Source organism: Mastigoproctus giganteus, chromosome 8 (assembly GCF_048544385.1).
Source record: "Mastigoproctus giganteus isolate SK-2022 chromosome 8, ASM4854438v1, whole genome shotgun sequence".
Classification (NCBI taxonomy): domain Eukaryota; kingdom Metazoa; phylum Arthropoda; class Arachnida; order Uropygi; family Thelyphonidae; genus Mastigoproctus; species Mastigoproctus giganteus.
The window spans coordinates 743526-770226 of record NC_143582.1 but is presented as its reverse complement, the minus strand read 5'-3'; the positions used below and the strand labels follow the sequence as shown (position 1 = coordinate 770226).

Below are 26701 nucleotides of genomic sequence, written 5' to 3'. Positions count from 1 at the left end.
TGATATTATATACTTGGATCTTAGAAAGGCTTTTGATACTGTTGCACATGGAAGACTGCTGCACAAATTGGAGCAGTGTGGCATTGGAGGCAAATTGCTGCTGTGGATAAAGGGGTGGCTGAGGGGGAGAAGACAGAGTGGTAATCAATGGACACTGCTCGTCGTGGAGTCCCTCAGGGCTCAGTGTTGGGTCCATTATTGTTTTCTGTATTCATAAATGATATTGATGAAGGTATATCAAGCTTAATGTTGAAGTTTGCAGACGATACAAAGGTAGGCAGGGTTGTCAAGGACACTACTGACACTATGCTGCTGCTGCAACAGGATCTGGAAAGGTTGAGCAGATGGGCTGAGAGGTGGCAAATGAAGTTTAACATTGACAAATGTAAAGTACTACACATGGGGAACAGCAACCCCAGAGCAACTTATCAACTCTGTGGTACTACACTGACAGTGGTAGAGAATGAAAGGGACCTGGGGGTGGTTGTGCAGGCAGATATGAAGTTCTCTGAGCAGTGCAGATGGGCTGCAAGAGTAGCTCATGGTGTATTGTCAATGATATATAGGAATTTTTCTAGCAGGGATAAGGAGGTGATTATTCCCTTGTATAAGGCAATGGTCAGCCCACAATTAGAGTACTGCATACAGGTCTGGAGGCCTCATTTCAAGAAGGATGTAGAGCTGCTGGAACGAGTACAGAGAAGGGCAACAAGATTAGTGAATGGAACAAAGGGGTGCTCTTACAAAGAAAGGCTTAAGTTTGCAAATTACAGTGTCTGGAGACTAGGCACCAGCGAGGTGATCTGACAGAGGTGTATAAAGGCTTGAATGGTTTGAGCATGCTCAATGCTGATGGGATTCTTCCTCTCGCTCAGAATAATCACCTGAGAGGGCATAAATTCAAATTGAGGAAAGACAGATGTAGGATAGACGTGCGGAAATTTGCCTTTAGCCAGCGGGTGGTTGGTTGGTGGAACAGACTTCCATCCCTTGTCGTGGAAGTTGATAGCCTAAATAAGTTTAAGGCTCAGCTGGACAGGTATTTTGAACGAACAGAGGGGTGAAGTGGAGTGGTTTTTTTTTTTTTTTTTTGGCTGATGCTGCATAATCTTGCATCAAATGCCTCTACTAATGTTAATGCTAATTCATGGTGTATTCAATAGTAAGAAAAAGGGGGGAGGGGGAATGCTGTATGAAGTAAAGAAATTTTTGGATATGGTGTACACATGGTAAGAATATACCTAGATACTTGACATAACCTGGCCTCAACAATGCCCCCCCCCACCACCCGCATACACACTATTCAGATTTCCTCCAGTTACCACTGGCAGAGTAGAAGTAGCAAGATTATACACTAGCTGATCCGGAAGCCTCCTAAAGATTTACCAATAGGTTTGATCTGGTGCACTAACTAGCGGCTGGCCTGCGAACACCGTTTTAGAGCTGTACCCTCAAAATGTAAGGAAGATTGGATCTTGCCTTGATGTTCATCATAACCTCAAAAGTCATCTGTCGTACTGCATGATGGAAGAAATGGGGAAGAGTTGGCTGGAACTTTGCTCTGGAGACTAAACATGGGTTCCACCACTTCAAGCCTCCAATAAGCAAAGTGGTGGTATTGCACCGGTTGACGAGTCATCTACCACCTAGTATTGCCTGGTAACATGGCATTTCTCCATGTGGTGTGCTGTGGGTGCCACACGTCAACCCCTGCTTATGTTGGTTCATACCTGGGTGGCCATGCACAGTGTGCTTGTGCATGGAGGTTATACCCAGGATTACTAACAATCCCACCATTGTGAAGGTGCAAGCAGAGGATTTGGCTGTTACAAAATGTCCAGACTTCGCCGAAATTGGGTCCACTTGACTTGAATGTCATCCGAATATCAGTTCCATCAGCATTTTAGACTCCCAGGTAGAAAGTACAGTTGTCTGGCATATCTGAGAGAATGTCTGTAACAACCTCAAGGACCAAAGCTTGTTGAAGCTAATAGCCTAAACAAATTTACGGCTGAGCTGGACAGGCATTTGAAACGAATGGAGGGGTGAAATGGGAGGTTTTTTTTTGGCTGATGCTGCATAAGCTTGCATTCTTGCATCGTATGCCTCTGCTAATGCTAATTCAGACACTGGTTCACTTAAACTTCACTCTGAAGAAAATAAAAACAAAAAAAATAAATAAATAAAATGCATTCTAAAGTGGCATTTTCAGGCTTCAACGTTTTTTTCCTGCTAGATCCTCCTTCACTATCCATAATCGACACAATTTCTGTTATAGCACTGGAATTTTTCTTGATGTCAAATTGTTGAAGTCCCCACATTAAACTCTTGGGAGAGATTTCCTAAATTTTCACCTTTTCTAATTAATGTTAATAATTTCCGTTTTTTGTTGCAATGTTAAAAACTACGCGTTTTCTTTTTTTCACATTCTACCATAAAAAATTAAGAAAAACAATAAATCGCACAGTTTTGGGCCATATTATTCTTACCAAATCTGGAGCTAAACTAATCTGAAATTCACTCATGGTTACCAAGAAAACCCAGTAGTCTCTGTGATATTTTTCCACAGCACATTTCCGAAGGGCACATAAAATTGTAGTCGTCACACAACCATAAAAGCAATTTGCAGTTTTCGGTTTATTGGGCATTTTGTTTGTACAATCTGTTATAAACAGATAGTAAACTCGATCTTTCGCTTATTATAATCAAAATTCAATTTGCAAATGTGATCACTATAATCGGAGCTTACTGTACTACCGTTAATAAAAAAAGATCGGCCTTTCCTGGATAACCAAAGTTCTATTGTATAAACGTAACATCAACTTATATAAGATTTGGATCTTATGAAACTTTCCCATGCCAATTAGAGAAATTTTCCCTTTGCTCGGTGAAATATTACCTCACAGTAATTTAATTGCAACACAGTATGCAAACACTGTTTTGCAATATGTAGTTCCAAAATCAAGTTAAGGAATATGCAGTATTGCTTGTAATATTTGTGTTATATGTTTATATGTACTAACAGCTACGATTGCCACAATAGGCATTTGCACACATGCAACTGCATATAATCTGAAGTCTAGTAATGACATACAGAAAGATAAATTCACAACACATATAATGCATAACCCTACATAAAAGGAATAGGAGAGAAATCCATGCAAATAAATATAAAAATATAGATTGATGTTTAAATCTATAAACAAACTGGTAATTTTGATGAGAGGCACACTTGTACATCTGCGCTGTATGCAGATGTATATGTCTGCCTCTCATCAAGAAAAACTGTCTATAAATTGTCCGTTCTTAGCCTTCTGATATGTAGATTAATCACACTCTTTATTATTAATAAAGTGGCAAATGATGCAAGGAAGCTAGTACAACAAAAAAAAAAAAAAAAAAAATCAAAATCACTATCCACCTCTGTAATAATATCTCTAATTCTTCCGAACTGCTCACTTCCACAATACTAAATGGTAGTCTGTTCCAATAACTGATTATTCTCTGGCTGAAAGCACGTTTGCATCTAATCTGCAGTTCTTTTACAATTTACATCCCTGTGTGTGTGTGTGTGTGTGTTTTGTGAAAGGGTAAGAATATCATCATCATCACCCAGTTTGCTCAATCCATTTAAAGTCTTACACTTTAAATGGATTGACTACCTCACAAGTGTCTGGTTTCCAAGAGTGCTGCAATTTGCAGAACCAAACTCTTTGGTGCTAAGGGTACAACTTTATGTTAAAAACCAGTGCAGAAAAAGGTAATATGGATACTCTTTTCTGCATTGATTCCAAGAGAGCCACATATTTCTTGAAAAGAGACTAGCAGACTTGTATGAAGTACTCAAGATGTGGCCTAATCTTTGCCTTACATAATGGGATAATAACCTCCTTGTCCCTGCTGACAAAGTCAAAGTCCCGATCATCACTGACAGAACTCGATAAGCTGTTCTAGCAGCCTGTCCGCACTGCTCAGAGAACTCTATGTCCAAACGTAGAATTACCTCTAGGCCTATTTTGTTTTCTTCAACATTGAGTATAGTACTACTTAATGGTATATTATTCTGGGATTACTGCTGTCCATATGCAGTATCTTATACACAGAGTTGGCTTTGCATTTGACCAACCTAATATTTTGTGGGGCTTCCTTTTACCAATAATACAGCCCTACACATCTTGGCATGGACTGAACAAGGTTTGCAGTGTATCCTGGGGTACTGCTAGACATTCATTGCAGGATGTGTCCAGTAATCCCCACATTATTAGGTGGATGGTCATAGCATCAAATGTCCTTTACCAGTAGGTCCCAAAAACATGCACATTTGGGTTGAGCAGCTACTGGAACTAGTTAGCAACTTGCTGGGCCTTGTGGTAACGATGCATTTTCTATTGATTGACAGTGTAGTTGTCTGGATATGTATACTGTCATCATGAAAGGGTTGGAAATGACAAAGGTAGGTGTTTCCATCAAGCTGTTGATTAATGGTGATCAGAGGTCAGGACAGAGGGTCATGACATGAAACAGTCCCCAAAACATAAAACCACCTTCGCATCACTTTCTCCAAATTTGGATACAACCAGCAACAGAACAGAATTGGAGATAGGATTCATCAAACCAGGCAACAAATTTCCACATCCAGTGTTGGTGCTGATATGTGGAAATCGGCAGTTGATGGCTGTAATGGATATCCATGATGCCTGACAACTTCCATAGCTTACATGTGCTAATATCCAGTGTGGGCTAATATCCATAGTCCATGTGGATATTGGTCTTGCTACTCTTATGCCGAATTTGGTAGTTAGTCAAGCCACTATACTGTGTTATGATACACATGATGATCCCACGGTGTCAACTCTAAGTTGCTGTCCCACATGTGACCTTTGGGTGGTTTTTCAACTGCTATTGGGCCAGTCACAATAGATTTGTGGCACAAAAGAACTGGAGCACTTAAGCATGTAGACTAGATAGATCTCAAGATCAAGATACTGGCACCTGCATGTCTTGCCCCTGCAGTCATACCATATTCAAAGCTGGTTTGTTGTTTGTTTGGAGATTTATTAGGTACATCAGCATCTCTGGCCATAGTGCACCAACTTCCAAGCTGAAGAGATCTCAACACCAACTCATTCTGTCCCCCCTCCCATGTATGAACTACAATTATATATAAGCAATTCCTCACTTTGAGCCTTTACCAGAGTCACAGACCAATTCACCCCTACACAAGAAGATGTTGTTAATGCAATAGTGTATTTACATAAAGATAATAAAGCACTCAAAACCTAAGTTGGTATTATTATGTTTAAATCTGTATTGGAAATGTGTACATAAGGAGTCAAACATCAAATGTTTCGTGGTACTATCTTACTTGTTCAGTGACCGAAGTGATCTCTTGCAATATCGTCATCAACAAAAGATCACTTCAGTCACGTGAGAGGCTCACAATCATCAATTAGATCCCCTCTAAGATATCTAGTGTCATAGAGCTCTCTGCTTGAAGCCTCTTATCATATATGCTCTCTTTCACTAATCTCACCAAAGCAGGTGAGATTAGTGAAACAGTTGAGCTTTCAAGAAGATCAATGTTGTTTTTTTGGGGATAGCATCCATATCTAGACATGGCATAGTTTCACAATTATCCTATACGGTGAAAATATAATCTTTCTATCTCAGTAAGTAGTTGTTCAAAAATTACCACCACCACCTGTAGTGTCACTTGTCTGCACTATGCAGAGAACATCACGTCTGAATGAACTGAAAATCCCTGTCTTCTTGTATTTTATTCAAGTTCTGGTAATTCCAGTGTACAAGTTATTTTGGAGTTGATATTTCCCAATTGCAAAACATTGCATTTTGCAACATAAACATAGCTAATACTTATCTCTCCCATCCAAGTTTTCCAGAAGGAGCATTGTTTAAACCTATTTAGAAGACCAGTTTCTTCAATATTCACATTAATTGATCAATGTAAATTCATATAAGAACATTTTCATTTCTGATATGGAATATTCTGAATAGAAGAATATTCGGAAAACTTCAGATTTGATCCCCAAGGGATCCCACTTCTAAACTTTAGTCCATTCTGAAGTTTCTATTTAATTTAATTTATATATTTTATTTTATTATTATTATTTTTTTGGCTGTGCAGCATAAGCCATAGTGTGCAGCATGCATCCTTGCACCATGTGGCCACTGCTAATATTACTAAGTTTGTCATACTCTTCATTTTACCAGAAGCAGAAAATTTATCCAATAATGGTTTAATATTTTAAATTAATTAAATAAATAAATAGCTGCTTACCATAATGTAAATATTGGCTGCATTGCATCAAGCACTTTCTCTGCTGTCATTCTCAAGCTAGGGTTCAAAACTAACAAATTTCTGATAATCAAAGTTGTACTCTCAGATACCCGATCATCCCTATGTAAGTCATAAATTACACACCTTTGAAATTTAAGCAGAAATATATCAAAAAATATGAGAATTTTGTCTTAATTCCTAATATTTCTTTAAACATTTTTTTACAGACAATATCATAAATCCCACAAAGAAAAATTTCTTATTGTGGTGCTAAGTAACTTTGTGACATTTACAGGCCCACCTAAAACTTTGGTACCACATTTCTTTTTCATTTTTACATTTCATTTGGTATCATAAAAAACTGAAACAATATTTAAGATGGTTAGTTATTAGTTAGTTAGTTCGTTAGTTATTTGGTTTTTAGGAGCATTAGCAACTAAGGCCATATTGCTCCGGGAATATGCGGTGGTCATTCCCTGACCTTTCTGCATCCTCCGTATTTGGTGGTGACGGGCTCGAACCCCGGTCTAATCAAGAAGCAGATGCTACACACTGCTGCTGCTGCTCCTTCCCACCTGGCTACGGAGGCACCAGGAGAGAATAAAGTGAATCAATTTTAAATGTCTAAAAATTAGATTTGAAATAAGACTTACATAATTACACTTTCAAGCTGCTCCATTGACAGGGAAAATTCATTTTTCTTTAAGATGGTAAGTTATTATGTAGCTCAGAGAGAAATGGAAGACAAAATAAAATAAAATAAATGACCAACTTTAATGTTAAACTGTAAAACACAATATGTTAAATAGATACAGTACAAAAAGCTTTCGGTTACTATGGTAACCTTCATCAGTCAAACCAACAGTTTAGGAACGGAGAACATATGGGCGTGTAGTGCCAGTCATGCACAGTAAACTGCATGATGTAATAGTTAACTGTTTGATGTTGAAGCCTGTGGTTGTGACATATGCGAACATTGCCAACATTTGTCAGTCATGAGGATGGTTGTTTCAATAATAGGGAGGATATGACATCCACTGCTTCTGTTGACCGAAGTATTAGAGTACGTGATGTGCAATGACTCCAACCAGGTGTGGGGTCGGTAATGGCGGGACTGATCGATAACCATGACATCGAGATGTGGGTCAATGTTGTGTTGGGTTGACCAGAAGTGTTCAGCAATGGCCGAGTGTTCTATGCCTGCTAAGGGGATGGCTCTTTCGTGTTCTGAGATATGTTTGCTGATTCTTTTCCCAATTTCTCTGAAGTAGCAGCCAGTGTAGTCATGGCAAAAAATACTGGAGGGTAGTCCAATTTGTAGTAAGGTGAGAACCAGTGTTTTCACTCTAGAGATGAGGGATCCCAATTTCCTGCCGGGAGCTGCATGCACTTTATCCTATGAGATTTCAGGACCCTAGAAACCTGCTGTGATAGGTTTAGGTAGTATGGGATAAAGGCACTTGCGGTGGAGTCATTATCTTGAATGTTCCAGGATGCTAAATGATTTTGTAATAATGGAGAGCAAGCTGGAGGAGAAATTGTTGAAGTTAAACATAAAAAAATGCACCTGGGGCAGATGGAATCTATCCAGTTATATTAAAGGAGGCAGCGAGGGAAGTAAGCAAAACTTTAGCTATAATTATGAGAGCATCCTTAGATTCAGGGGAGGTGGACCAGTGCTGTGCAAATGTATCCCCAATTCACAAAGGGTGATACAAATAATTGTACACCTGTTAGTTTAACTTCTGTTCTGGGGAAAATAATAGCATCACTGGTTAAAGAAGTGATGGAGGATCACCTAGACAAGAAAGCAGAAATAGTTCAGACACAGCATGAGTTTGGTAACGGGAAGTCTTGTCTGGCCAATCTGATTGGATACTACAATCCAGTAACTTTGTTTTTTTTTTATGTAAACCCCAAACACGAGAGGTATTAGAACCTATAGTATTTAGTACCATGCTTGGGTTGGAGGTTGAGAAGATGAAGGGAGATATTTGTTGATGTTAGACTTGAACTTCTGTAGACTGTAATTTTCAGGAAATACGTATGAAAGAAGGTTGTTCCAGAAAACGGCAGTTGAATGAATAAACGAGGAAGATGAAAAGTTGGTTCTGTGAGTTTGAAGTTGGACAGTAAATGGATGTTGGCTGGTGGCGGCACGTATTTGGACTGCTTTGAAAGAGAGAGCGGGAATTATAGAAGCTAATTCAGAAGAACAGTGCCCATGGAAATATCTGTAGAAGAGGCATGCAGCAGAAACATTACTTCTATAAGACAGCGAGAAGAAAGACTCTGTTAGAGATGAATCATTAATTAACCTAACTCCCCTCTTCTGAATGGAATCAAGAAGCCTGAGAGAGGTTTTGGGGGCACCACCCCAGATGTGGAAACAGTATTCCATGGTAGGGCAGATTTGTGATTTGTACAGAGTGAGCAGCTGTTTGGAAGAAAAGTAAAGCAGAGAGCGAAAGAGAAAACCAAGTTTTTTAGATACAGAGGAAGCAATATTTGTAATATGCTTGTGGCAAGAGTGACTAGAAGTCAGGGTAATCCCCAAAAGAGATATATTATTTTGCCTAGAAATCGCAGTGTCACCAAAGATAAGCATAGGAGCAGAAGAATCCTTTTTGCGAGCTATAAGACAAGACTGACTTTTAGAAGGATTAAAAACAACTAAATTGTCTTTGCCCCACTGGAGAATTACCTGAAGATTGGCATTTAAGGAATTGGTAGCAGATTTTTGAGAAGTTGAAGCTGATTGAGCAGGACAAGGTTTCCCAAAATGGAAAGTGGAATGCAATGTGCTATCATCAGCAAAACTATGGATAGGATTTCCAGTCAATGGAAGAAGGTCATTAATATATAAGAGGAAAAGAGTGGGGGAAAGAACTGAACCTTGGGGGGGGGGACAGCGGCATTAGTGGAGAAGTTAGAAGACAAAGAGCCATCTACCATCACCCTCAGTGAGCGATCAGAAAAAAAACTGGATAACCAATTACAAAAAACAGTTGGAAAACCATAAGACGGAAGCTTATTTAGAAGCCCTTTATGCCAAACATGATTGAAAGCCTTTGGGATGTCAAGAGCAACTGCTTGTGTTTCACTGAACTTTTCCATTGAATTAGTCCATAAATGGGTAACATAAGCCAAAATATCACCAGTGGATCAACACTTTCGGAATCCATATTGGCGATTGTTGATCAGACAGAAGGTTTCTAGGTAGTTTAAGAGTTGGCGGTCAATTGATTTCTCCATTACTTTAGAAAGAGTAGAAGTAATTGCAATGGAATAAGAAAGTGAAAAAAGTTGGCAAAGAACAGCAGTAAGTTCAGAAGCACAGGTTTTGAGAACAAGTGGAGAAATACCATCAGGACCTGGAGCTTTCTTAGCATCAAGGTTCGTCAAAATTCTTCTGACATCCTTTTGACGGAAGACCACAGGAGGCATTGAATGGAGCATGTTGGGAATGGTGGGAGGTGTTTTACCAAGATCATTAATACATGAGTTGGAAGAAAAATGGGAGGCTAGCAGGTCAGCTTTATCCTTGGCTGAAGTGACAAGAAAAACATCTGGTCTGGACAGAGGTAGGAGCAGAGACCAGAATGCTTGGTTGTCATTAGGGCAAGTTTTCTACACTTAGCCTATTCAAACTCTAGTTTGGACTGATTAATAACTGCCTTACAATTGTTGCGAGCTTTGGTGTAGGCAGAACATGAAACTGAAGATTAGAAACAAGCCAATTACGATATGCAACATTCTTCTCTTGAACAGCCCCTTAGCACATTTATTGGAACACCAAGGTTTAGATAAAGGACGAGATTTTAAAGTGGAGTGTGGGATAAAGGATTCCATTCCTCTAAGAATAATTTCATTGACACGATCTGAGCAAACGTTGACATCAGAAGTTTTGAACGAGTAATCCGACCAAGGAAAAGAAGACAGACATCTCGCAGGTAATCCCATTTTGCATTCTTGTAATGCCAAACAATACAAGGTTGGTAATAGCCATGAGATAAAGGCTCCATTGGAGAAGAAACAATCAACAAGTCGTGATCTGAAGTGCCCAAATGACCACTCACTTTGACCGTGTACTAAGAAGGGTTGTTTGTGAGAAAAATATAGAATGTGTTGGCTGTATTTTTTTTTTTTTTTTTTTTTTTTTTTATGAAAACCCCAAACACAATTGGTTAGGATTGTCCGGTATTCTTGTAGGTAATTAAACAATCAGTGCAAGGTCATTAGTATTTGCAAAAGCCTCAGCATCTCGACCAGCTGGGTTGGTGTGACTAGAAAACGGAAGCCAGCTGGAGTTTTGAACATTAAAATCACCAAGGAAAATCACCTCACTGTTAGGAAAGTTAGACTGGAGAAAGTCAAGTTGCAAAGAAAGGAAGTCAAATGTGTGATTAGTGGAGTTGGGAGAACGGTAGATACGACAGATGAATTTGACATAATGAGGTAGAGAGATTTTAAGCCATAGAAGATCGAAAAGAGGGGATTCCAAATTACCAAGTCTTTGACAGAGAATATCAGAACGGACATATGCCCAAGTACCACCTTTGAGGTGAAAGGAATCATAGAGCGAATAATTTGGGCAACTCAGATGAGCATTACTTGAATCAACCGATAACTGAGATTCTGTCAGAAAAGTACATGGGATTTGGCAGACTGCAGGTGGAAATGGACATTGTTGAGATTAGAATTGAGACCACGTATATTTGTGAAATGAATTAGGAAGTGTTTGGGAGGTTTAGATCTTTTCTTTTAGATCTTGTGACTGTGGTCAGAAAGGAATTGGACACAGAAAATAATTTTGATATCATATCTTTGGATTTCGTGAAAGCTTTTGATACTGTTGCACATGGAAGACTGCTGTATAAACTGGAGCAGTATGGCATTAAGGGCAAGTTGCTGCAATGGATAAAGGGATGGGAGATGGCAGAGAGTGGTAATAAATGGACACTGCTCTATGTGGACTAATATTATTAGTGGAGTCCCCCAGGTTTTAGTGCTGGGCCCATTGTTGTTTTGTGTATTTATTAATGATATTGATGAAGAAATATCAGGCTTAATGTCCATGTTTGTAGATGATACAAAGGATGGCAGGGTTGTTAATGATAGTAAAGACAGTATGCTACTGCAACAGGATCTAGGAAAGTTAAGTAGATGGGCTAAGAAGTGGAAACTGCAGTTTAATATTGACAAAAGCAAAGTACTGCATATGGGTAGCAGTAAACCAAGAGAAATGTATCAAGTGTGTGGTACTACACTCAGGGAGGTGGAGAATCAAAAAGACCTGGGGGTAATTGTGCAGTTGGATGTGACATTCTCTGAACAGTGCAGACAGGCTACCAGAGTTTTGTCAATGACATATAGGAATTTTTCTAGCAGGGATAAGGAGGTGATTATCCCCTTGTATAAGGCAATGGTCAGGCCAATGGTCACACCTTGAGTACTGTGTACAGGTCTGGAGGTCTCATTTTAAGAAGGATGTAGAGCTGCTGGAAGGACAACAAGATTGGTGAATGGAATAAAGCTTTGCTCTTATGAAAAAAGGCTTAAGTTTCGCAAATTACAGTGTCTGGAGACTAGGAAGATGTCAGTTGATCTGATTGAGCCATACAAGGCCTTGAATGGTTTCAGCAGGCTCATTGCTGATGGGATACTTCTGCTTTCTCAGATTAAGAACCTGAGGGGGCATAGATTCAAATTGAGGAAGGAGAGTTGCAGAATAGATGTGTGGAAGTTTGCCTTTAGCCAGCGGGTAGTTGATTGCTGGAATAGATTTCGATCTATAGTTGTGGAAGTTGATAGCTGAAATGAATTTAGGCTGAAGTACACAAACATTTGGAGTGACCAGATGGATAAAATGGGAAGGTTTTTTTTTTTTTTTTTTGATGATGCAGTACAGGGTGTCTCAAAAATATTGGTACAAACGTTTAGGGGAGGTAGGTAACATCTAAAGGAATGTGAATTGCATATGAACCCATAACCGGAAACGTCACCATAAGTCGGTAGACGGCGCTGTTCATCAGTTCACGAGAGGGAAAATTTCTGGTTTACTCATTCAAACAGTAGTTGCCATGAAAAGCATGCATCGATATATGAACTGTGAGCTTGCAGACATGCACCTAGTGTATGGATTAGCAGAGGGCAATGGACGAGCAGCTCAACGAATTTATAGAGAACGCTTCCCAGACAAACATGTACCGGACCACTGTTTGTTTGCGTAATCAAACAAACTCAAATTTTGTGCATCAAAATTTATACGATTAGGGTCATTTAGAGGTAACAGGAGTAGTGCAGGCAGACCGTTCGACACGAACTCCCACCATGGAATAAAGCGTGTTGAATGCCATCCAGAATAATCCTACTACCAGCACACGTGCCGTTGCCTCTGCCTTAGGAGTGTCTCGTTGCAGTGTACAGCGTGTCTGGCACGACGATTCCTTACACCCCTTTCACCTCGAAAGGGTTCAGTTACTGCTCCCCAAATCATCCTGCATGTGTAGATTTTGCACAGTGGTTTCTCCATGAAAGTGTTCAACAAGACTTGAATTTTCCAGCCTATGTTTTGTTCACAGATGAGGCTTATTTCACTCGGGATGGCTTATTCAATCAGCACAATGCTCATGTGTGGGCTCACGACAACCCACACGGTGTGCGCCCCCATGCGGCACAACATCGCTTCGCAATAAATGTGAGGGAAGGTATGGTCGGTGACTGCTTAGTCGGCCCATACCTGTTACCATCCCGCATGAACTCCGATAAATATTGGATCTTTCTTGAACAAGTTCTACCAGGGTTACTTGACAATGTTCCAGCAAATATGAGACGCAACATTTGGTTTCAACATGACGGGGCTCCTGCCCGTTATGGAAGGTGTGTTCGTGACCATTTGAAGAGGTGTTTTGGGTGTCGATGGATTGGCCAGGGTGGACCCATTGCCTGGCCTCCACGCTCACCTGATTTCTTTCTGTGGGGGGCCCTCAAATCTATCATGTATGAATCACCTGTGGAGACGGACATGGATCGCGTGGTGAGACTCGTCTGCGCTGCTGCTGCTACTGTCAAAGAAACTCCAGGTGCGTTCGACCGTGTCTGCCAATCCATGCTGCGTCGGTGTCACGCATGCATCGCGTCTCATGGTGGAACCTTTGAGCACCTGTTGTAACATCATGAAATGCATCCATCTCATACTCCATTGTTAATATTATGTCAAATAAATGTTTGCCACTAATTACTGTCTTGTGTCATTTCTGCTTCTTGTGCCTCTGCTACGACATTCTCGTGACGTTTCCGGTTATGGGTTCCTATTCGATTCACATTCCTTTAGATGTTACCTACCTCCCCTATACGTTTGTACCAATATTTTTGAGACACCCTATATAAGCTTGCTTTCTTGCATCATATGCCTCAACAATGCACTAATGCTAACTCAATCAAATCTGAGTAAACTAAATGTTAATGGCATACTTTATCTTGCTCATCCAGTATACGTAAGTGAGCATAAATTGAAACTGAGGAATAAATGTGCAGAATTTGCTTATTGCAAAAGGGTAGTAAGCTGTCAGAAGAAACTTAATTTGGTTGCAGAAGTCAGTAGTGTGAATAAATTTAAAGAATTATAAAAAACTATTAGAGGGACAAATGGTGAATCATTTGATGGTGAACTTCTGTGAATGATTTGCTGCTACTAATACAAATACAGAATATTAACAAATTGTGTTTTAGTGCTGAATGTACTAGTAAAGTGGACTGTGCTTTTTAAGCCTCAATAAACTGAATCTATGAATAATTTTATATGGTAAAAGCATTTTCCTTCAAATAAATTTCATAATACTACCAAGTAACGTTTTTGCTGAAGAAAAATTTTTAGATTAATTATTATCATTTATTTTTTTTTAGTAAAATTTCAAAGAGAATAGATTTTAAGTTTTACTATATTTAGAAATATGCACTTACATTGGAATACTATATTCAGCTGCCTTAATTTTCCTGAATAATTCTTGAGGGACGGAATCATAAAATGGAAACTGTCCATAAAGCATTGTGAATAATACTACTCCTAATGCCCACATGTCACTTGGCTTGCCTAAATATGGCTTTCCTAAATGAAGTATTTAAATAAATTAGCCCAGAGGTCAGGGGAAAAACCCAAATAATACTGCACAGGTGCGCAAAACTTAAGGCCCAACACTATTTCTAAAGATTAAAACCACAAAATCTTTACTTAAGGTACTCTTTACTGATGAGAGTAGATTAAGTCTCAGCAGCGATTCTGGATGTCAGCTAATTTGGCGAAAGGTTGGCACACGGTATCACCCCACAAATGTCACTGAAAGGGATTGATATGGCGGTCGAGGTGTTCTCGCCTGGGGAGACATTATCTTGTATGGATGTACAAAACTCCAGATACTGGAAGGCAGTACTGTAACCGGTGCATGCTACTGCACTGAGGTAATCCTTCCCATGTGCATGTGTTCCGAGGTGCCATTGGCCCCAAGTACATGTTTATGGATGTTAACGCCATACCCCATTGCACTGCAGCTGTTGATATGCTTTTGGAAAGTGAGGACATTGTTCGTACGGACTGGCCTGTCTGTTCCCTGATCTAAATCCCATTAAACACATGTGGGATGCTCTGGGGAGATGCCTACTTGCACATCCACACCCACCGGAAAATTTCATCAGCTGAAGATGGTGCTGGCAGAGGAATGGACGATGTTACCGCAATCTTATCAACAACATTGTTCTAAGTATGGACAGGCAGTGCAAAGCCTGCATCGACATTAGGGGTGGCCATATCTCCTACTGAGGACCACCTCTTCCCTTTGTTCCATCTTTGGCAGTGATGCATCTGTATCATGGCAACCAGTGCAATGTTGCCATTTTTGAATAAAGTCCCTCTGTACCGTTTTGTTTCTGTTGATTTCTTCATCATTTCTGTACCTCACGAGATTCCTTTGGTATGCTTTTCCCATATCCAGGCCACTCTTATGAGAAGCTACAGGTGAAAACCTGACTGGTCCTTAAATTTTGCACACCAGTGTACTCTCATATGACATATTTATTACTAATTACCAAATGTAATCTACATATCTAAATGTGAGTATATTAACCTGCATTAAAAATTGCATTATTAACCTGCATTAAAAAAAAAAAAAATCTTTTTCATTATCACAGTTCTTTATTCAGACTTTTTCAAGAAGCTCACTGTCTTCCTTTAGGTGTGTCTCCATAACTCTATTGCTTTATACAGTCGGATTATGAACTCCCTATTTATGTGAGCATATAAATCCTTAAAATATATATTCCCATAAATACAATGGGCCCCTGCTTTACAACTGGTTCACTGTACAATCAAATTACTTTATGATGGACTCTCCATAAAAAAATACTGTTCGCTATATGATGCATAGTATTCAAAATAAAAATTTGTAAAATAATAAGAGGAGTTTACCTCAATATAATACGTAGAACACTTCCGTATGATACTCTCCAGAAATTAAAACGAAAAAATCAGCAACATACATTAGAGTAAAATATAAATAATTAAAAACCAATTTAACACAATTCAAATCAATTAAAGATCAATTTAACACAATTAAAAAGAATCTAACGAAAATATTCAAAACGATTTTCCTTCCTGAAGCTGACAACGCTTTTCGATCATATGTTGTGATCACAGGAATGAAAATTATCGAATAGAGTTGAACTTGAAACTTAAATAGTGATTATTTGTCTTCACGCATGCGCATAAAGGTCCATGCATCAGAGACCAAATATGGCCGCCGCACATTAACAGAATTCTCGTGTAATTTAATTTCTACGGTTTCTGCAATTAATAGTCACGTATAATTACGTTCAACATTAAGTATTTTGGCCTCGTTAAATAAAAAAGTATGTTTTTCGTTAATGGCATGAAAGGCTAATTCTGAAGCTGCCGAACGAAAAGCATGAACTGAGGCTTCGTGTTGATTTACACGAATATTAAGAGAAAATCGCGTCAAACCTTGGTAAGACGAGTCGCAATCACCGCAAGAAATGTTGTATACCAGAACATTAATTTGTGTTGCGAATGCAGAAAGAACTGAGCGATTGTTCAGTATAGTGTGTAACTTCCGCATTGGCCTGGCCACAATTTTAAACTCGGTACCTTTAAAGAATCTATTAAGCTGTTTGTGCCATTGTTCAACATATGGGACAGAAATAAAGTATTTTTTGATATTACTATTGTTGGTTGTTATAGTATTTTGTATCCTATCCTTAGCCTGTACCCTAATTCGGTTTATTGTGGCAATGGAATAACCCCTGTTTAAGAACCTGCTAGTTAATATTTGTATTTCTGAGTCCAAAGCATGTTCCGTCGTTGAATATTTATAGGCATTTAGAAATTGATTAAAGATAATCGATCTTTTGTAGATGAACGGGTGATAGCTATTATAATGTAGAAGCATATCGGTGTTTGTAGGTTTTTGATAGATGCTAAATGGGATTTTATTCGAGTCCAGGGTAAGCGTGAAATTGAGAAAGTTTAATGACTTTGTATCCGTATCATCTCTTTCCAATGTAAATTTGAGTCTAGAATGAATATTATTAAACGAATGTAAATATCTTGGATAGTACTACTATCAGTAATAACTAGAACATCGTCTAAATACCTCCCATAGTATGTGATACAGGGTCGAAAAAGTGTCAAATGTATATGCTCAATCGTTGAGAGATAGATCTCTGACATTAAGCCGCTCAGGCTCAAACCCATTGGTAATCCAAAATTTTGTTTGTCCACCTTGTCTCGAAAGGTGATGTAGTTGGCCTCAACTAACAGTTTAATTAAGTGAAAAATTTCCTTAATAGGTAGCTTCGTATAATTAAACGGTGTCGAGTTTTTATTTAAAATATCCCAAATAATATCTAATGTGTATTCAATGTTTACATTCGTATATAACGAGGTAACATCTGGTGAGAATAAATTGTCATTGTCGCCAAGTCTACAGTCTAAGATTATTAAATAATGTATTGTAGTTCTTAATCCCAAATTGTATTACCTGTCTAAAGGGTTTTATAATGTAGTAGTAGTAGTAGTGGCATGTGATGCAAGAAAGCAACTGTATGAGCTTATGCAGCATCAGCCAAAAAAAAAAAAAATAAATAATAAAAAAAATAATAATAAATAAATAAAAAAAAAAAAAAAAAATTACATTAAAAAAATCACACCATTCCCTCCAAATGCCTGTCCAGTTCCTCCTTAAATTTATTTAACCTGTCAACTTCCACAACGACAGATGGAAGTTTGTTCCAGCAATTAACCACCCGCTGGCTAAAGGCATTCCGCACATCAATTCTACATTTGTTTTTTCTTAATTTGAATTTATGCCCCCTTAGGTTCGTAATCTGAACAAGTGGAAGGATCCCATCAGAATTCAGCGTGCTCAACCCATTCAAGGCCTTATATACCTCAATCAGATCACCGCGCAGGTGCCTAGTCTCCAGCCACTGCAATTTGCAGAACTTAAGCCTCTCTTGGTAAGAGGATCCCTTCATTCCCCTCACCAATCTTGTCCTTCTCTGTACACGCTCAAGTAAATCTACATCCTTACTAAAATGAGACCTCCAGACCTGTAAGCAGTACTCAAAGTGTGGCCTGACCATTGCCTTATACAGAGGGACAATCACCTCCTTCTCACTGCTAGCAAAATTCCTATATATCATTGACAAAACCCCATGACCTGCCCTGGCAGCCTGTCTGCATTGCTCAGAAAACTTCATATCTGACTGCACAATTACTCCCAGGTCTTTTTCATTTTCTACCACCTTAAGTGTAGTACCACTCAGTTGGTACGTTTCTCTGGGGTTACTTCTACCCATATGCAGTACTTTGCATTTGTCAAGCTTAAACTTCAGTTGCCACTTCTTAGCCCATCTGCCCAAATTATCTAGATCCTGTTGCAGTAGCACACTGCCATTACTGTCATTAACAACCCTGCCAGCCTTTGTATCATCTGCAAACTTCGACATTAAGCCTGATATACCTTCATCAATATCATTGATAAATATACAAAACAACAGTGGACCTAACACCGAACCCTGTGGGACTCCACTAATAACATTACTCCACGAAGAGCAGCACCCATTGATTACCACCCTGTCTTCTCCCACTTAACCATCCTTTTATCCATTGTAGCAACTTACCCTTAATACCATTCTGCTCCAATTTGTACAATAGCCTTCCATGAGCAACAGTCAAAAGCTTTCCTGAAATCCAAATATATGATATCAAAATTATTTTTTGCATCCAGTTCCTTTGTAACCACATCATAATATCCTATCAAATTTGTCAGACAAGACTTTCCCTTAACAAACTTATGCTGTGTCTGAATTATTGCTGCAGTCTTGTCTAGATGATCCTGCAATGCATCTTTAACCAGTGACTCCATTATTTTACCCGGAACAGAAGTTAAACTAACTGGTCTGTAATTACTCGTGTCACCCTTCGATCCCCCTTTGTGAATTGGGGATACAGTTGCACATCTCCAGTCTGTGGGGACCTCCCTGAATCCAAGGATGCTCTCATAATTATGGCTAAGGGTTTGCTTAGTTGCTCTGCCGCCTCCTTTAATATAACTGGATAGATCCCATCCACCCCAGGTGCTTTTCTTATGTTTAACTTCAACAATTTCTCCTCCACTTTGCTCTCAGTTATTACAAAATCATTAAGTATCCTGCTACAATTTGATAACCTTCTGCCATTTTCAAACCTTAATAATTCCTCATGTGTGAATGTTGATGCAAAATATTCATTCAGTTTGTTTGCTATCTGAGCAGGATCATCAACAGTCGAACCATCGATGTCAAGTGGACCAATCAGATTCATCCCCTTCCTTTTAGAGTTTACATAAGTAAAGAAATCCATGCTGTTTTTCTTAGCATCTTTTGCCAAGGATTTCTCGTAATCTGCCTTCGCCTGCCTAACCTCCTTTGTGACCTGATTACAGACTAGCTTATATCTGCCATGGGCTTCTGAGTCGCTTGATAATTTATATGCATCCCATGCATTTTTCTTCTCTGTTACAAGTCTCATTAGTTCATTAGATAACCATTTAGGCCTAAACCTTGAACAATATTTCTTAATAGGTATGAAACTTTTAGTAGCATCCACGATTAATTCCTTGAATGCTTCCCACTTAGAATTTACTGTTGGTAACATCATCAGTTGATCCCACTGTACAGAATTTAAAAACTTTCGGAGACCACTGTACTCACCTTTACGGAAGCAAAAACCCTTTCCTTTACCCCTGATGGTAATTAAATCTTTAAGTAAATCCCACATCAGTACACTGTGATCACTGCCACCTAGTGGTTCCTTTATCTGCAAATTCTTAATACACGAATGATCACTGCTGATAACCAGATCAAGAGTATTACTTTCTCTGGTTGCCTCTCGAACATGCTGCTGCAGAAAACAATCATCCAATAAATCCACAAAAGTCTGACTAGTGTGTGAGTGACCAACCCACAAGTTCCAGTCAATATCTGGGAAGTTAAAATCCCACATTATAAGACATTCCGATTTACTAGCGCACACTATTTCTCTGTACAATTGTTCACTGTACTCATTCGAGTCATTAGGCCTATAACACATTCCTACTCTTATTTTTGCTTTCGCAGTGCAAAACAGCATAACACCTCCTCCTTTTCTATCCTGTTTATCCTTTCTGTACACATTGTACTCCCCAAATTCCAGTTCAGCATTCCTTATATCTGTGTGACACCACGTCTCTGCTATTCCAACAATATCCACCTTTGATGTCTTATATACATCATTTGTTATATACATGTGTGGCTAAGGATGAAAATGCCGAGTTCCTGTAGGAAACAATAGGTCAAATAGGAAATTCAGTCTTGTGTAATTTTACCTAACCGAAAAGTGCAGGAATATTGTATGTTCTGGCCTTCAATTCCTTTAACTGGGCCATAGTAATGTAGTCGTTTTTTCGATACGTGGTTAACGTTTTATTGTATTGATTGACCAAATTGGTAAACAGTGCTGGGTCTACTTCAAGATAAGTGGAGGTATCTGAAACAACTGAATCTAACTTTTTTTTTTTTTTTTTTTAATGAAACCCCAAACACGAAAGGTATCAAAACCTATAGTACTTAGTACCGTGCATAGGTTGAAGCAGAAGTATGGGGGATGCCAGAAACTTTGCTCTAGAGACTAAACATGGGTTTCACCACTTCAAGCCTCCAATAAGCAAAGTGGTGGTATTTCACCGGTTGATGAAAGTCATCTACCAACTTATTAATATAATCAGGTTTATCTAGTATTACCACTGTATCTCCTTTACTGCCCTCTGTATAATAATGTCCTTATTTCAACGAAGTTCTCGTAAAGCTGAACTGTGATGTGTATTCAATTTAGGAAGTAGCGTTTCTTTTATGTTATTCACTACTTGGTTAACTTGTTGAATAAATAAGTCTTTTTGTGGAACCTTACGAAGTCCAAATTCAATATCAATTACGCATTGTTTTTTAGGTAGTTTTCGAGGTGGTAAATTATAATTTAGTCCTTTGGATAAAAGTGAAATCTGGTCCTGCGATAGCGTACATGAGGAAATATTTGTAACCTGTTGATATGTCGGTTCGTTGAATACTGGGTGAGGGGGTGTTCGTGAAATAGCTGACATATTCTGTGGTAGTACGTTGTGTGTCTGTGGTGGGATTGTCACCCAACTCGTATGAACTTGGTCGCAAGCCCGCGACAATGTGTTAGAATTCGCATGAACGTGTCTTGACCTATCCGATAATGTTTGCAACTTATTAACGTGTCTGTTTTTTTATTTCTGAGGCCTGTGCTTCCCGTCGCATATCTTTGGAGGTCTTCAATTCGGACCAATCGTTCGGATGTAGATAATTTTTTAATTTATTGCGAAGCTTCCTAACCTGGGAAAGGAATTTTTGTTTATTCGAATATCAAGATTTTAAGGCAAGCTTAACAATATTACGCGATGTGGCCAGTGTTAGTTGTTTTATGCCTGAAATTTTTTGATTTAAATTAACCCTGGCAAACTTTGGAACGATGTTGTTTTGAAGACAATATTTTAGAAAAGAAATATGGGCTGAGTACCTTAGTGTTGATTTAATGTAATTTTGCACAGTCATTCAAAAAATCTCCCATAATTGTGTGTATCGATAGTTTACTACTGGAGAGACAGGAAGTGAATGAAATAGTCAATAAAAGTTTAAAAAATGAATTAGATTCATTTTTTAAATGACCGTATGTCATGTTTGTAGACCTGTACCCAGGTCTACAAACACGACATACGGTCGAAAAGCGTTGTCAGCTTCAGGAAGGAAAATCGCTTTGAATATTTTCGTTAGATTCTTTTTAATTGCGTTAAATTGATTTTTAATTGTTTTCAATTGATTTGAATTGTGTTAAATTGGTTTTTAATTACTTAATTATTTATTTTACTCTAATGTAAGTTGTCGATTTTTTCGTTTTAATTTCTGGAGAGTATCATATGGAAGTGTTCTATGTACTATATTGAGGTAAACTCCTCTTATTATTTTACAAATACTAACTAACTGATATTTCTGTTTACTGTTTTTTTTTGGGTTGTAAAATTTAAAACATTAAAAAAGATAAGTAATCAATAAAAAAGAATACAGCATGCAAAAATTACAACTAACACAATATGCCTAAGTAAGATACAGAGTAACAAGTTTATAAAGCATAAAAATAGGAATGAAGAGAAAATTCGGAAAAATTATTTATGCTTGTAATATGATTGAAAATTTCATGGAAGGGTAAACACATTTCAATGTGTTATAAACCTAATAAAATAAAACCTCACAGAATTCCAGCTATCAGTATTATAGCAAATGCAATAAGATAGTTTATTCCATCTTATTGCTTTTATAATAGATTGCACTAACAGGAAAACCCAACAAATCGGAAACTGCAAATTGTTTTTATTGTTTTAAGACAGCAACCTCCAAAACGTGCTTTAGAAAAATATCACAAAGGTGTTCACAAAATTGATACTTATAACTGAACATGTGATAACGATGAAAGTGTAGAGTGTGTTTAGTGTCAAATGGCCCCAGGGGTTTCCCCCATCTCCACGTAGTATACATTGTATGTGTGAAACAGAACACTCTGAATGCCAGAGATTTAAAAGTGTATCTCTAAATAGGCCTACAAGGCTGGGACAATTCATATTGAACAATTAAACTTTACACCAGCCGGTTTTCAAATAAACAAATACTTTATTTACAATAAAATAAAATAAGAGCGTATAAAATGAAATTAAATGAAATAAAATAAAATATATAGTAGTCAAACTGATGTGATTTAAATTACAATAAAATACAAAAATATGATGATAAAAGCGATAAAAACAGTTAATAAAATACCGTAACAACTGTAGCTTTCGGAGATAGCGATCTCCTTTCTCAACAGCATATTCCTGCTGTGCGGCATCCTCAAATAGCAGTTCCACGGCACTCATCACATGGTTCCTCGGGAGCGCGCTAGCTGAAACTGTTCATCTCGCCCAAGAACCACGGTTTCAAAGAGGGGATGTAAGCGTACACTCTTGTCTCTATTAATGGAATTGCTAGCTGCCCCAATACGTAAACTCTCAAGCCATTTACGGTCCCAGAACCCCTGTGCATGTTCCATGATGACAGCATTCTCCGGAGAAATTTCATGTTGCTTCTCCCAGAAATGTTCTGCCACGGCAGACTTCCCATAGTTTGCGGACTTTATTGCATTCATATGCTCCCCCAGACGGTCTTTCAGTCGTCGCCCCATCTCACCTACATAACACACCCCACAATCCGGGCATTTAATTTCGTATACCACCCCACTGTTGGCTTCTTTCGTTATGGGGTCTTTGACACAAGATATCACTATGTACAACCTTTGTCCCGGGAGCTGCAAACAGCTATCTGGCACCCCCAAATTATTCTTGCAATGTGGTCTGAAAGGCCCGGATAGTAGGGAATATATGCAGTACTCACAGGGGCTAACGGACTCCGCTTCTCTAATAATTCTATCCAACACCCTCTGGGGGTAGCCGCATTTCTTGAGGTCTGCCGTGACACGAATAATTTCGTTGTCTCTGTCCTCGGAGGTGCTACAGTGGGACCACACCCTATCTACTAAAGCCTTGACAACACTACCCTTGTGTTGGCTGGCTTGTGCCGAGGTATAATGAGTATATTGACCTCGGCACATGGGCTTTCTAAACACCTTGGTCTTGAGCCTACAACCATCCCTAATAACCAACACATCAAGGAATGGTAGGGTTCCCTCTGCTTCCACCTCCAAAGTAAATTTAATAAAAGGGGAGAAGCTATTAAGTACATCAAGTATCTGATCCTCCCTTCCCTTTTGTATAATGGTGAATGTGTCATCAACAAATCTTTTCCATTTATGCATGGGAAATTCCAAACCCTCAACTTCCAACTCTTCCATAGCTAAGTTAGCCACTATGGCACTAATGGGGGAACCCATGGCTGTGCCATGGACCTGCTTATACATGACATCTTGGAAAACCATGGTGGTACTGGATAAACAGAACTCCACACCCTCACAAATATCATTAGCACTAAGAGTACTAGTACTTAACAAAACATCCTTTTCTAATGCCATTCTAACACACTGGACTCCGAAATTAATAGGGATACAAGTGAACAATGATGTAACATCGAAAGAAATCATAATCTCGTCTTCTCGTATAGTCTGTCCTTTTATACAAAAGGGGAGGGAGGATCAGATACTTGATGTACTTAATAGTTTCTCCCCTTTTATTAAATTTACTTTGGAGGTGGAAGCAAAGGGAACTCTACCATTCCTTGACGTGTTGGTTATTAGGGATGGTTGCAGGCTCAAGACCAAGGTGTTTAGAAAGCCCATGTGCCGAGGTCAATATACTCATTACACCTCGGCACAAGCCAGCCAACACAAGGGTAGTTTTGTCAAGGCTTTAGTAGATAGGGTGTGGTCCCACTGTAGCACCTCCGAGGACAGAGACAACGAAATTATTTGTGTCACGGCAGACCTCAAGAAAAACAGCTACCCCCAGAGGGTGTTGGACAGAATTATTAGAGGAGCGGAGTCGACCCGAACTGAGCCGTTCGCCCCTGTGAGCACTGCATACATTCCCTACTATCCGGGCCTTTCAGACCACATTGCAAGAATAATTTGGGGGTGCCAGATAGCTGTGTGCAACTCCCGGGACCAAGGTTGTACACAGTGATATCTTGTGTCAAAGATCCCATAAGGAAAGAAGCCAACAGTGGGGTGGTATAAGAAATTAAATGCCTGGATTGTGGGGTGTGTTATGTAGGTGAGACGGGCCGACGACTGAAAGACCGTCTGGGGGAGCATATGAATGCAAGAAAGTCCGCAAACTATGGGAAGTCTGCCGTGGCAGAACATTTCTGGGAGAAGCAACATCAAATCTCCCCGGAGGATGTCATCAAGGATCATGCACATGGGTTCTGGGACCATAAATGGCTTGAGAGTTTACGTACTGGGGCAGCTAGCAATTCCATTAATAGAGACCAGGGTGTTGCTTACATCCCCTCTTTGAAACCATGGTTCTTGGGAGAGATGAACGGTTTCAGCTAGCACGCTCCCGAGCCATTTCCGGTTCGGGGGCATAAATGGGAAATTCCGGCCTTACCCCCCGAGGAACCATGTGACAAGTGCCGTGGATCTGCTATTTAAGGATGTGCCGCACAGCAGAAATATGCTGTTGAGAAAGGAGATCGCTATCTCCGAAAGCTACAGTTGTTACGGTATTTTATTAACTGTTTTTATCGCTTTTATCATCATATTTTATATTTTTGTATTTTATTGTAAATTAAATCACATCAGTTTTAGCCTACTATATATTTTATTTTGTTTCATTTAATTTTATTTTATTGTAAATAAAGTATTTGTGTATTTGAATACCGGCTAGTGTAAAGTTTAATTGTTCAAGATTTAGAAGTGTATGGTTCTTTTTTTTTTTTTTTTTATGAGAACCCCAAACACGAGAGGTATTAGAACCTATAGTACTTAGTACCGTGCTTGGGTTGGAGGTTGAGAAGACGAAAGAAGATATTTGTTGACATTGGACTTGAACTTCTGTAGATTGTAATTTTCAGGAAATACGTATGAAGGAAGGTTGTTCCAGAAAACGGCAGTTGAATGAATAAATGAGGAAGATGAAAAGTTGGTTCTGTGGGTTTGAAGTTGGACAGTAAATGGATGTTGGCTGGTGGCGGCACGTGTTCGGACTGTTGAAAGAGAGAGCGGGAATTATAGAAGCCAATTCAGAAGAACAGTGCCCATGGAAGTATCTGTAGAAGAGGCATGCAGCAGAAACAGTACGTCTATGAGAAAGCGAGTGGAGAGACTCTGTTAGAGATGAATCATTAATTAACCTAACTGCCCTCTTCTGATTGGAATCAAGAAGCCTGAGAGAGGTTTTGGGGGCACCACCCCAGATGTGGGAACAATATTCCATGGCAGGGCGGATTTGCGATTTATACAGAGTGAGCAGCTGTTTGGAAGAAAAGTAACGCCGAGAGCGAAAGAGAAAACCAAGTTTTTTAGATGCAGAGGAAGCAATATTTGTAATGTGCTTGTGCCAAGAGAGATTAGACGTCAGGGTAATCCCCAAAAGAGATATATCATTTTGCCTAGAAATCGGAGTGTCACTAAAGATAAGCATAGGAGCAGAAGAATCCTTTTTGCGAGATATAAGACAAGACTGAGTTTTAGAAGGGTTGAAATCAACTAAGTTGTCTTTGCCCCACTGGAGAATTACCTGAAGATCGGCATTTAAAGAATTGGCAGCAGATTTTCGAGAACTTGAAGCTGATTGAGCAGGACAAGGTTTCTCAAAATGGAAAGTTGAATGCAATGTGCTATCATCGGCAAAACTATGGATAGGATTTCCAGTCAATGGAAGAAGGTCATTGATATACAAGAGGAAAAGAGTGGGGGAAAGAACTGAACCTTGGGGGACACCGGCATTAGTGGAGAAGTTAGAAGACAGAGAGCCATCTACCATTACCCTCAGTGAGCGATCAGAGAGAAAACTGGATAACCAATTACTAAAAACAGTTGGCAAACCATAAGATGGAAGCTTGTTTAGAAGACCTTTATGCCAAACATGATCAAAAGCCTTTGAGATGTCAAGAGCAACTACTTGTGTTTCACCGAACCTTTCCATTGAATTAGTCCATAAATGGGTAACATAAGCCAGAATATCACCAGTGGATCGACACTGACGGAATCCATACTGGCGATCGTTGATCAGACGAAAGGTTTCTAGGTAGTTTAAGAGTTGGCGGTTAATTGATTTCTCCATTACTTTAGAAAGAGTAGAAGTAATT

The 26701-nt window shown here is 39.0% G+C and overlaps 1 protein-coding gene across 1 annotated transcript in view; it reads right to left on the bottom strand.

Annotated features, from left to right (window-relative positions):
- Positions 1 to 26701, bottom strand: part of LOC150081187 (serine/threonine-protein kinase 40-like) — a 156994-nt gene that overhangs the window by 29036 nt on the left and 101257 nt on the right. The window contains exons 6-7 of the mRNA XM_090378949.1: positions 14264 to 14408; positions 6299 to 6418 (exon numbers count right to left, since the gene is read on the bottom strand). Coding sequence (XP_090235075.1) covers positions 6299 to 6418; positions 14264 to 14408 — 265 coding nt within the window. The remainder of the gene's footprint in view (positions 1 to 6298; positions 6419 to 14263; positions 14409 to 26701) is intronic.